The sequence below is a fragment of the Thalia democratica genome, chromosome 9, assembly GCF_965202585.1.
Source record: "Thalia democratica chromosome 9, ktThaDemo2.hap1.1, whole genome shotgun sequence".
Taxonomy (NCBI): domain Eukaryota; kingdom Metazoa; phylum Chordata; class Thaliacea; order Salpida; family Salpidae; genus Thalia; species Thalia democratica.
In genome coordinates, this window is record NC_139173.1 from 14,826,779 (window position 1) to 14,840,860 (window position 14,082).

At 25.9% G+C, this 14,082-nt stretch overlaps 1 protein-coding gene across 1 annotated transcript in view; it reads left to right on the top strand.

Moving 5' to 3' along the window:
• LOC145844213 (eEF1A lysine and N-terminal methyltransferase-like) overlaps nucleotides 1-6,139 on the top strand; it is a 46,561-nt gene extending 40,422 nt beyond the window's left edge. Inside the window, exons 12-13 of the mRNA XM_082951586.1 lie at nucleotides 5,044-5,142; nucleotides 5,648-6,139. Of these exons, the coding sequence (XP_082807712.1) occupies nucleotides 5,044-5,142; nucleotides 5,648-5,904 (356 nt within the window). The 3' untranslated portion in view covers nucleotides 5,905-6,139. The remainder of the gene's footprint in view (nucleotides 1-5,043; nucleotides 5,143-5,647) is intronic.
• The last annotated feature ends 7,943 nt before the right edge of the window (nucleotides 6,140-14,082 follow it).

Sequence of the window (14,082 nt, forward strand, 5' to 3'; positions counted from 1 at the left end):
TTTATGATTGCTTATGCTTAAAATCTAAAAAGTTAACTGATGGTTAAACCAATTTTGAGAAATTGATTAACTTATTTTTTAATTTATTTTAATGGATTTTAGTATCTAATTAATTTGACAAATGAAAATGCTCCTCTTAAATTTCATTAAATTTTAAAGTATTTAATATAATAAATAGTCACTTATTTGTAGTTTTTTAAGTTTTGTTTGTTTGTTTAGAATTTAGATGGAAGATTAGTTTTTGCACTGAAAATTTGTACTCTAAAAAATTATGTAATTAAGTCACAGTGTTTGTTTTTTTTATAACTTTTGTATTAATGTTTATCAAAGTGCAATTCATTTCGAACCTAAAACATCTGATGATTATTTATTATTATTATTACTATTATTAATTTTATTGTTTTTATGAAACATATTTCCTGTTCTTTTTATGTTCGAGTTTTTGCAATGAATTATTAAATAGCCCTTTAAGTGGGCTCTATTTTAGGTGATTTAGTGGGAGCGTGTCAGAATAGCACAGCTTCACTTTGGCACAGTGCGTTTATTTAGCACGGTGGGTCACTTTAGCACGGTGCGTCACTCTTGCACAGCGTAAGTTTATCCAGCGTCATTTTTGCATTATTTATTTCTTTTTTATTTTTAATTGAAGCGTGCTAATTTTTATTGACTGAGCGTTAGACAAACTAAACCTTTTTAAACCTTCATTTGAAAATTTTATAATACCTATTTAATTATAAACATTTAGCACTGTGATATATAAAACACGTGTTTAAAAACTAAATTAAAAGTAAAAACGCATTAGACTCGTAAAAAATTTAAACTTAATTTACAACTTTATTTTGTAAGTGTTTTAATAATTTTTAAATCAGGGTTCGTGCGCGTCAGGCTAAGTCAGGCTAAATCAGTTTTTATGAAAAAAGCTGAAAAACGTCAGGCTAAATTAGTTTTTTATTTAAAAGTTTGAGAATATCAGTTTTTCTAAGTTCAAATGCTTGAACATTTTTGATTAAAAAAATTGAGAAATCTTTTTAAGATCAAATTGAGGTGTGAATTTATTTCCAAATACAGATTTAGTAATTAAAGCAAAATCAGTCAGTATTTGTAAAAATAAATGCTTAAAACCGTTTGTTGAATATCTAAAAAAAAAATAAAAATCTTTATTATTTTGTTTTGAGTAGATTATACACATCATAGTTATGAAAATTCATTAAAAAAATACAGTTTAAACATTACAGTTAAGTTCAACAACTTAGCTGTTTGTTTGAATTTTAATACTCGTGTAAGCGTTTCATTTTTAATTTTAATAAAACACGTCAATGCACGTCGTTTTAATATAAATCTTCTGGTTATAATGTTTTTACTTAAATTAAATTCTTAAATGTTCTTAATTAAATTGAACAATTGTGTTTAGTAATATATATTAATTTTTTACACTAGTAAAACATTAGATATAAACTTATTTTAAAACTTTTTACTGAATTTGTTATGTTAAGGACATAGGGGCGTCAATCACCTTTTTCACAATTTAGTCTTGTTTTATAGAGTTATAACTAAGCTATGACTTGCTTTTTGCAGATTTTTAAAGCTCAAAATGTTTTTGAGATAAAGCTGATTTAAGTCAGAGACTATAAAGTACTAATCAAGACCCCCCAATACCTAAAATTACTTCTAAAGGGGATTTTCCTTACTTTGAAAAAATGTCAGGCTAAATTGGTCTCAGTCAGGCTAAGCGAAAAAAAATTCGCGCACGAACCCTGTTAAATGTAGTTTAAAGTTAAATTTAATCTAAAACAAGTTTATGTTGTATGAAACTAAATTCAGACTTGAAAAAATATAGTTATATCAAAAAATATAGTAAAAATTTTTAAGTTTTTTAGTCAATTTTCCTTAATAGGGTTAATACTTTAAGGCTTTTCTTAGTTTTACTAAATTTTTAGTCTAAAAAAATGAAAACTTTAGAATGTTAAAACTATATTATACAGGGTTCGTGCGCGTCAGGCTAAGTGAGGCTAAATTAGTTTTTTTATTTTAAAGTTTGAGAATCTCAGTTTTTCTCAGTTCAAATGCTTGAAAATTTTTGATTAGAAAAAATTGACAAATCTTTTTAAGATCAAATTGAAATGTGAATATATTTCTAAACAAAGATTTAGTTATTATTCAGTCAATATTTGTAAATATAAATGCTTAAGACCTTTTGTTGAATATCTAAAAAGTTTTTAAGAATCTTCATTATTTTGTTTTGAGTAGATTATATACGTCATAATTATGAAACTTCATAAAAAAATACAGTTTAACATTACAATTTAGTTCAACAACTTAGCTGTTTGTTTGAATTTGTTTATGTCAGCTATATTTTTCAGAGCTTAGTTAGTTGCACTGTTTTAATTTCTAATTTAAAGGCACTATACCAAATACTTTTTCGATTAAAACTCTTAGCAGATTATTCATTTGTTTTACTGTTTGTTTAAAGTTAAAAGAGATATTCACAACACTAAAACTTAGCTTTAAGATATAAGTACTAAGTTTTGTGGGATTACAAATTTTAGGTATAATTAATTTTTCTTTACAAGAACAAAACATTAAGGGTTTTTTTTATTTAAGTGTAAGCTTTTTAAATCCGATACGACGTCAACAATCACTGTAATTATTTAGATTTTAGGATCTATAATTATGTATCACTTTAAGTATTAGTCAAAATACTATAATAAACATTTTTGCTTATTTTAATACTTAATACTCGTGTAAGCGTTTCATTTTAAATTTTAATAAAACACGACAATGCACGGGGTATAAGGGGGTCAAATCACCTTTTTTACAATTTAGTCTTATTTTATTGAGTTGTAATTAAGCTATGAGTTGCTTTTTGCAGATTTTTAATGCTCAAAATATTTTTGAGATAAAGCTAGTTGAAGTCAGAGACTACAATAGTAGTAATCATCTAGTTACCAATACCTAAATTGACTTCTAAAGGGGATTTTCCTTACTTTGAAAAAATGTCAGGCTAAATTGTTCTCAGTCAGGCTAAATGAAAAAAAATTCGCGCATGAACCCTGTTTCATTTTAGATTTTAATAAAACACAACAATGCACGTCGTTTTAAAATAAATCTTCTGGTTTTAATGTTTTTACTTAATGCTTAATTAAATTGAACAATTGTGTTTAGTAATATATATTAAAATTTTACACCAGTAATAGATTAGGTATAACACTTATATCAAAACTTATCACTGAATTTGTTATGTTAAGGGCATAGGGGTGGTCAATCACATTTTTCACAATTTAGTCTTATTTTATTCAGTTGTAACTAAGCTATGACTTGCTTTTTGCAGATTTTAAAGCTCAAAATATTTTTGAGATAAAGCTGGTTGAAGTCGGAGACTACAATAGTACTAATCAAGACCCCCCAATACCTAAAATGACTTCTAAAGGGGATTTTCCTTACTTTGAAAAAATGTCAGGCTAAATTGGTCTCAGTCAGGCTAAATTTAAAAAAAATTGCGCACGAACCCTGATTATATTACCAAAAAATTACAAAAGTAAGTAATTAGTACACTAAAGTTCTCTAAAAACAGGCCTAATTTTGTTTTTAAACAATTTTGCAACTTTGTATACTTGAGTTTTTTACGAAGTTTAAAAAAATATCAGCTTTCTTTTAATTTTTAAATAATAAATTATTTTATTGATTAGTTATTATCTTTAGTATGTTATCGTATAATTTATTTAGTTTAAGGTGTATATGGTTATTATAAACAAACTTTAGCATTTTTAGGCTAGATAATAAAGAGTTTTGAAATATTTAATACTATAACATCTACAAATACTAAAAAATATAAAATTAAGTTTTCCTTAAAAAACTAATAGACAAATTTAAAAAAAAAGTTTTAATTCAAGCTTAAATTTCCACAAATTTTGGGTATTAACATTTTTTTGTAATCAAATTAATAAAATTTGTCATAAATTCTCTTTTTGAAAAGATTTAGTTCTTGCAAAAATAAGGCTCCGTGCAAAGTTGACACACCATGCAAAAGTGACCCACTGTGCTAAAGTGACGCACCGTGCTAGAATGACGCCGTGCTAAAAAAACCCACCTTGCTAAAGTGTCGCTGTGTCATTCTTACACCGACCCGTTTTAGTTTATATAATCACATTATTTTGTATATAAATATAATTTAATTTTTAAACACAACACTATGTTTTACAAATACAATTATTTCACTGTTTTGTTAAACAGACTTAACTTTGTTTATTATAATATTGTCTTAATACATAGTTTTAGGACATGTTTTAAAATTGTAGATCATTATCATATACAGTCTGTTTTTGTATCAATTAGAATTTTATTTGTCATAAAACACATTTAAACACCAATAACAGTATCATTTTAATATATTTATACTGTTTAACACAGTTTTTACTTTGAGTAGCGTTGCTAAAAATCCTTGAATTTGACAATTTAAGCTAAAAAACCTGGAATTCTGAACAAAAATCAATGAAAAACCCGTATTTTTAAACAATTTTAGATGTTAAAAAGTGAAATTTCGATACGAAACAGAAAGTCTGTCATATGAATAAAATAATTTTTAATAAAAAACTGATTTAAATTAGCTTTACAGTAGTTTTTCAATATTATTATACTTTTAACACAGTTTTTTATCTTAAACTTAAATTTTAAATTAAAATAGACCCAAAAACAAGTACTTTTTAAATCTTAAAAAAAAATTGAAAATCTGGAGTAAATTGGCCAAAAATTAGTGGCTATCCTGCCTTGTTAAAATTTAAACTAAAAATGGACAAAAAAACTTCCATTTTCAAAAAACTGAAAGGTATACAGAAAGCCTGGAAAAAGTTTGAAAAAACCATTGGCAACCCTGAATTATTTAGTTTTATTTTTCTTAGAAATAAATGTGTTCACCTTGTTTACATATTTTTTCATTCTAAGTTTACATTTTGTAGGTAATTATTAAAAAATTTCAATGTTTTAAAATATTAAGTTTTTCTGCTAACTTTTTTAATTGTTTTTTAGTTATTAGTTATTTTTTCACAGAAAAGTTCAATGTAATAGTTGCTACTTGTCGGTTGGACTCTGAAAATCAGTTCTGCAACATGGATTACAACCTGATTACATCTAACCTCCAACCTGACGGTAAGACATGCTTATTTTAAAAATAAAATTTTAATTATTTTGCCAATTCAAAGACCACCTTAAGATTTTCTGTTTTTTAATTGAAAATATGTTTAAAAGGGTAAAGTAATAAGATGGATCATATATTAAGATTAATGATTGTATTCTTTCTATACAATAGTAAAACATTTTTTCACAAAATACTTGCAATTGTCTAAGAAAGCTTCAAAATGTTATATAATTTGTAATCAACGCCGATATCGAGTTTAATTTTATTCAAATTATTTTATTTTCCAGTGTAATGTGTAGAGAATATATATTTTTTTTTAAATATTATAACATTGAATTTATACAAAAGTATTCATTTACGTTTATAGGAAATAAGTTTTACGCCACAAATTAAAATTTACATATTAAATTTTCGATCAAGTTAAGTTATATTGTAGCTACTAATATTACACTGTATTAAGTACCAAGTATTATACAACAGTTAGTAAGAAAACAAACACCTTTTATACGTTCACAGGACTCTTCATTTTAAGCCTAATTTCATCAAACGAGTGTGATTTAAATAAGCATTTCAAAACCGATGACTATCAAACAATCAATGGTCATTTTGCTTCAATTCGCACGTATGACTTGATAAATGCATGTCGGTTGGTTGTGGCGTGCGAGTTAGTTCCAAACGACTATGACGCTAACTTCCTTCAGTTTTTGAACGGCAAAATTGATATTGATTTAAAAGATCTTTACTCTTTTATAGAATCTGGTGTTAAAAGGTAAAAATTTAACAAATTTTAAATAATTATGTTTTAGTTAATTTACGTAGTTTAAATATAACTTTTTCTAGACCAAGTACAAGTTTAAAAGTATATTTAGATTTAAACACTTTTATTGAATTAGGTATTTTTAAAACACAGCTTAATTACATGATTATTTATTTTGTTACAAGTTGTATAAACTACAAAAAAGTGTTAACCATAATAAAATTATCACCAAGTTTTAGACGATTAATAAACTTTAATTCAAAGTGAAATTGTTTTTTTTCTGTTCGAGTTGTATTTTATTAACTAAAGTTAGTTAAAATAAACTTAAGTTTTTTTAAAGTTAGGTAGTAAATATTTGTACTTGTTTTAAAAGGGAACGCTGTATGTTGTCTTTAAAGCTTAAATAAACACTTAGTTTGTAACAGATGTTTTAGAATTTTACTTGTTTTCAGTTGCTTAGTTCTTTATCTAAGACAAAAAAAACTAAAACGTTTAAGCCTTAGCTATGCATGTATATCAAAAATTAGTTTTAAAGTATTTAGCAGCAAAATTATACTTTAGTTATCAATAATTACATTTTTTATATTCTACTAAATTAGTCACCAAGACATTAAAATAATAGTTATGTTTTATTTACATACCAGTATTTAAAAAAGTCTTTAATTAGATAACCAATTTTAGTAAAAACCATTTTCTATGACTTTTAATCATATTATCAGGCTTTTCAGTTTTACAGCACTGATAAGCTAAACACTGTTTGCTGAATAAATTTAAAAAAAATAGTATAAAAAGTAGGAATCACTAATCTTTTCTTCAAAATAACTAAAAGTATTTAAACATTATAACTTCATAGTTATATTTAAAATACTGGATTTTATATAGTAGTCTTATTTGGCTAATTCTGGAAAAAAATTAATTAATTAAGCACTTAAAATTTTAAGTGTGTACTTAAAGTTTTCATATAAGAGTCAATGTTAAATTTAAAAAAAGTCATGTGGAAGGGCTTTAAATTTTTATTAAACTCAATACAGAAGTCAATGCTAAATGTTTTGTTTAAATGATCTAGTTTATAGAGATCACCAAACTACACCCACGGTTGCCGAAAATCCTGGTGTTTGAGAAATTTTAAACAGTATTCACTTATAAAACTGGAATTAAAAAAGAAATTTCTTGAAAATACCGAAACTTAGACTAGATACAACAAATATGTCATATACAACAATTTTTATTATAGAACACAATTAAATTAGCATCAAGGTGTCTTTTCAATACTTTTATACCACTTAAGACCTTAAATTTGTACTAAAAATAAACTGTAAAACTTGTATATATTGAGGGTTTTATAACTCAAAATGCACCTTGAGAATTCAATTTTAATTTTTCTTATGCTAGAGCACACCTAAAAGATAATGTTTTTTTTAGAAGCTCTGCTCTCTTGGTATAGTTCATGATTTAAATGTTTTTTTAATTAAAAAAAAAATTATATTAGAATACAATAACTGTAGAAAAAATAGTTAAATCCGAGTCCTTCTGTTTTTTCATTTTTGTAGCACTTGCAAGCTATTTTTTGACAAAATTTCTAAAGAATTTTGAAATAAAAACAGCAAACCGAACTTCTTTTAATTTAAACAAATTCTAAAATATTAAAGCAGAAAATAAGCAAGATTATGTTCAAATAAAATAAGTATAGCTCTACACAACTTTTTATAAAATTCATTCAATGTTATACTTTTATTTTAATTTCAGAAGACCTCTGTTTAGCCCACTTTGTTACATGACTGTGATTAAATTACTAGCCAACTGCTTGAGCTAATAAAAAAATAGGTAGACTAAAACTTATATGAAAGTATAATCATATTTTTAAACTTATTTATTTCGTATATACTGCTCAGGGTTGCCGAAAAACCTGGAATTTTGGAGAAAAAAAACCTGGGATTTTAAACATTATTAATTTTTACATGTTAAATAGTAAAATTTCGATTTGACACAAAAATCTATCGGTTAGATAAAAATGTTATGTCATCATCAATTTTTTTTAAATTATTATGCACATTTATAGAAGTTTTAAGATATATTTTTAATGTCGTTATACTATTCACAGTTTTTTACCTTAGATTTATTTCAAACTAAAAATATACCCAAAACGTGGATTTTTTAAAAACCTGGAGAAAATTTGCCAAAAACATTAGGCAGCCCTGATACTGCTTTAACAATGGAATATATATAAAATCATTTAATAGCTAGAGTGATCTGAAATTAAAAAAGTCAAGTATATTTTACTTATCATTTTATAAGTTTGTTGATATAATCCTCTGTTATTACTGTAATGTCTGATAACATAATGTTGGTCAGGGACTGTGTTAGTAGCATACTTTTATGAGTATGCCTAACGTCATTTTAGCTAACTGGGCACGTGTAGAGTGCTTAGAAACTAGTTTTGCGAGGCTATAGGCCGAAAGTGTCTTAATTTTTTTACTAGTAGTACTAATAGCCTACCAAAAACAAAATCTTATTAGTGACTAAATTAGACAGTAGTGCAGGGGTCGGCAGTCAGTTGGTCTTCGCGGGCCAAATTTCAAAGTTTCAAAAACTTTGGGGCCACAGTTTTAGTGATATTTGAATAATATTTCGGCTTTAATTTTGGTCACACCAGATATAGTTTTACTTTTATTCACTTTATTACTTTAAATGACTTTAAGCTACACATAGAATGCCTATTTAATATACAAATATCTATTGGAATACAGTTCACATTATTTAATATACTTAAGTCTTAATAAAGTATGTGCTTTTTTAAACGCTTAATGAGTTAAATTTAATAATTTATTTTTATCATTTTACTTACAACCTAACTCTCTATAAAAACTGAGCTTGAAAAACATTTATGGGTCACTTTTATACATTTTTTTATTTAATGAACCACCTATTCATATTTAAAAAAAAAAACTTTTAAGGTAATTTTTGCGTCTTAAATAGTTTGCACTCTTTTAAAAATTCAGTGTTTAGTTAATTAAATAAAATTGAAACCTATTAACACTGTAGATAAGCTAAATAATTTTTTAAAACATAATTAATGCTCGAATACTTTAATAAAATATTTTATTAGTAATTAACTAGTCTTTTACACGGTTGCCACTTTAAAAGCAAAAAAGTCTGAAAAGTGAAAGTTAAAATAGCTGAAAACTTTCTACTAATCAAGCTTAAATACATAACTAAAATATTGTTATTATAAAAAAACACAATATTTAAATAAACAAAAAAAAAACAATTAGTAAACTACACTACAGTCATAAAAACTATTCTGAGAATTCAAAGATTTATTCAAGTGTAGTTTCACACTCACCTGAGTTTTTTTTTTTTAATGTTTTAAACAAGTTTAAGTTAGTCTGAGTTTTAAATTTTTTAAACTAGCCTGTTTGTTTGGCAATCCTGTTTAAAATAAAGTTCACAAAATACATAAATATCGAAGTTTATTAACAGTGAATTAATTATTTAACTAAAAAATTTATTTTAATTCAGCTTGAGTGGAAAATTAAGTTTTTAAACATTTTTAACATATGTATAAAAACTGATTAAGCTATTAATGAACTTGAAAAACCTATTTTTATTGAGCATTGTAACAGTTCTTTATCTGCAATAAAAATATTGTATTTAAAAAGAGCAAATGTGAATTATAAGACGAGCTATAAGAACTATAATACGTTAGTTTGGAGTTATTGCGAGAAACGAAAAATAAAAAACAAATCACTTAAGTCAGTTTCAACAACGCACATGACTATTTTCAGTAACTAAAGACTGATCAAAAAAACTGTTAAGGCAAGTTATAAAGTAGCAAAAGTAATTACTAAAAAAAGATACCGTTTAGAGTTGAAAACTTATTCAAATAATTTTGTTATCGTTAATAAAATATTTTAGTTTATTTCTTCAATGACAACAAGAAGTCGTGTTTAGGAAATGTCTGAAGATTATTTAGTCGCATAAACCAAATTTGGACTTAAATCAATCTGTTAATATGAGAGAACTGATACAACAGATATTGCTCATTTTAGAATTTTTATCACAGGTGGTTTTACTAATTTTGACATTTTAGAATAATTTCTAGGTTTAGTTCCAATACAAAGCACAACAATAGTTAAAGACATTCTAAAAGCAAAGGTGCAATGAACCAATATAAAGGTTTTAAAAGTACAACTTTTTGCTTCTATTTTTAGTATAAAATAAAGTTAAAGGTAAAAAAAAGCTCTCTTAAACAATATAGAAAAATTATAAAGATACTGTTAAGCTACTTTAAAAGTGTTTTTAAACAAAAAATATTTATATGGTAGATTTTTTTTGTCTAATCAAAATTTCATTACTTTACACGTAAAAATTGATTCCAGTTTTTTCGATAATTGTCAAATTCCAAGCTTTTCTGGGATTTTTGAACAACACTAATTGTTTACATTTATGTGTCTAATAATAACTTAAATTATATCAGCTGCAAGACTTAAAATCTAAAATATATTTTAATTCAAACCAATACTGCGAGTTGAACAAAACATACATCATAAGTTTAATTTACCACTCTTTAAAGCAAAATTCAGTCCGAGTGACCAAAACTAGCCTGATATTTTAGCATACAAAAAGCAATTTTAGCCAAAAACTGAAAAATGACTAAATTGGCCTGATTTGAAGTCTTCAAATAGTTATAGTCTGAGTGTGTGGCAATTTTTATTTGTTTATTTGATCAATTTTGAACTATTATGATTAAAACTGTACAAACTTAACAAATTACCATTTCTCAATCTAGTTTGTATTAAATAGTTAGTTCCAAAAAACAGCAACTGTTTATATTAGTATGCAGCGAATAAAAATTAAAAATCAAAAAGTATACCTAACAAAAAAGTTTTTAATTTATGTCATATATATTGTTTTAAATGTGTCTGTACACACTTAGATATTACATGTAGAAACAATAATGTTATAAAATAATGCATAAACTAAATTTTATCTTGTTAAGTATTAAATAAAAAGTAGTTTAAAATATGAGCATGTTTAATCATTTGTGTTCATAGGAATTTATTTAAAATGCAAAGAAAACTTCTTAAAAAATTAAAGGTGGCAAAAGCAAAATAAAATTAACCTTATGTCTTATTATTATGTTATTTTAAATGCTTTTTTGCACCTTAAAATATAACATTTAGTAATAAAACATCTGTAATAGAAACTTAAGTATAAAAAACGTGTAAAAAAAAACAAAACTGTAAAGAAATGACATTTTTGTTAATTACAGTAACCTCTCGCTTATTTACTCACATTGTGTCCACAGAAAAATTCGTAAAGATATGAGAGATCGTAAAGATACGAGAGGTACCAAATATACTTACTGTAATGGCTGTTTTTCGATATTGCTTCTAGTTAGAAGCAGACTGGGGACTTTCCCACTTTTAACAATTTGTTTACTTTATTTATAAATATGAAAAAAATATAAAACTATGCATACATTAAAAAAAAGGTTTTAAATTTATGTAAAATAATAATACTTGTAGAAAATTTTTACTAATTTTAATAATAAGTGGATTTTTGCTTTATCTTTATTTATATGTGACTTTTTTGATACCTAACATTTATATTCTATTTTAATTAGCAAATTCAATTTATAATTAAGCATTCGTTTACAATTAAGAAATGGTTTGGTGTCTATATAATAACTTGTTTCTAAAGTCTTTTACAAAAATATGCATTTGGTGCTGAACTGGATTTTTTCTTTTGAACAAAAATGTATAAAATATATAAAAAATAGTTAATTAAAATTGTTTATGTAACTAAAACTTTTTTTAATTTGACTTTTGCCCACATAAGAATAAACTTGTCTTGCATTGTTTTAAAGATGTAATAACTTAATGTTTATCAATAAGTCAAGGAACATAAGTTTACAAAGTCTAAAGATATAGAGAGGTGAGTTAGCATTTAAAAGCATATTTTAAATTAAAAATATACAATAAACCTTTTTTTTGAAATATTGAAAAAAATATTATTTTAATTTTTTAAATTTTTTTAGAATTCTAAAATGCGTAACTAAACGAGAAGGCGTAACGTCACGAGTGTGTAAAAATGCGAGAGGCTACTGCACTGTGCATTACTTTTTTACAAATCGGAAAACATTTGCATTTAGTTTATTTACGAAATAGGTATTATATAACTATCTATCTATTTTATAAGTTAATTCAAAACATATTTTACACTCTTTTTTAAGAAAATAATTTCCTGTTGTGAGAAGAAAATTATTATGAAATTGAGAAAAAAAAACCCGGTGGAATGCTAACCTGTTTTTTTTCACATTTTAAGCTAAATCAGTTAAATTCTTTTAAAATGTTATACAGGGACTTAAAACGAAATTAATCAAACAAATTTAACTTAAAATATTTTGGTCAGCGGGCCACATATACATGCTTGGGGGCCGCAAAGTTTTCTTTCGCGGGCCGCATTCCATTCAAAAAAATAACGTGCTCGCGGGCCGCAGATTTACCCTTTGCGGGCCGCATTTGGCCCGCGGGCCGCAGTTTGCCGACCCTGCAGTAGTGACTTAAACTAGTGGTCTTAGGATATAGTTAATGTACTCTTAGATTTAGCCTAGATATTTTTTGGCTTCGTCTGTAGTGATTTAAATATACAACTTGATTTATAATAATAATAGATACTAGAAAGTAAATATTTAACTTAGCCTAAGTGATCTTAATGTGTAATTTACTAAACAAATTTAACAAAGAAAAAAATACGATACACTAGCACTAATAATATAAAATTTACTTATCTACGTTCTGCCGATTGAACTAAAATAATGATATTTAGCACTCAAAATTTATTTCACATTTAACAATAAAGCGATCACACACGTGCAAGTCAGAGCTCTACGATTTGCTTGCACGGTACTTTTCACTCGATGTATTAGCGTTTGTTTTTTAGTGATTCTTACTAAAGTGAGAGTAAGGCTAGGACTTAAGGGTCTAAAAGTCCGCTTTGGTTGAGCTAGAAAAGAAATTTGTATTTGAGAAACAGTAGTCAACGTATGTTGGTAAACATATAGTAATCAATATCTACTTGCTTTAGTTTTTTTAGCGGTTCTTACAGATGTCAAATGACCCACCGTAGAAGTACAACACTCGAAAAAACGGTTGAAAACGACCAACGAAATCCAAAAAGTGTATAGCAGGGTTTCCCAAACTGGGCAAAGTGGCCCCCTTGGGAGCAATTACAGAAACTTAGGGGCCATGAATACCAAAGGGACCGCAGCGTACCACGAGGTCATAAATTGAAACTTACATTAAATATTCTGGAGTTGATGATGAAGAGCAAAAAAAGTTTTAAGCAGTTTTAATGGTAGCTATTGAAAAATCTTGTTGGGGGGCCATACCTTTTTTAAATTTATTTAAAGGGGTCCATTTGAAAAAAAAAAATAGTAAACCCTGGTGTACAGAAATACTCTTGCTTTAGCGGTTTCTACTGAAGTCAGTTGACTACAATATAAGTACAATGCTTTGAGAAACAGTCGCCAAAAATAATGAAAGCTGAAAGCGTATAAAAGCTAAAATACAATTTAGGAACGTTCACAACTAGTCTGAGCACGTTAAGGTAAACTTTTTTCTAGGTCTCGTTTATTATCAAGTCATAAAATAAACGATTCTAAAAAAGTTAAATCTTGTTCACAAAAAAACAAAAAGTTTCTGCTAAAACAAAAGAGCGTTTGTTTAAATTTTAGCTACTTGTAACTATTCTTGCCAACAATTATAGTCAGCCAGAACGAAAAATAAATGAATTTGCAAATTCAAAGCGCACCCGCTTTAAAAAAAAGCTGCGACGCTTAACTATACTACGACGGAACTTTTAACATCCTACACAAGAATATTCAAAAACTGCAAAATTCATGTTTTGCTCGGCTTTATATAGTATCCAACAGTAAATCCCTTATTTTTCGAAGTCTCTCAGTGAACAAGCAGATAATACTTACATTGGTTTATTTAAAAACTACATATAGAATAAAAAAGAATAGGTTTTTTTTTTAAATAACATTTATCATAAACAAAACTGTTTTTAAAACAAAATAATAATATTTTTATTTAAATTTAAATTTAAATGAGAATAATTTTTTATGTTTATCAATAAATAAAGTTAAAAAGATATAATACCACCAAAATTTTTAAGCAATTTTATTTAT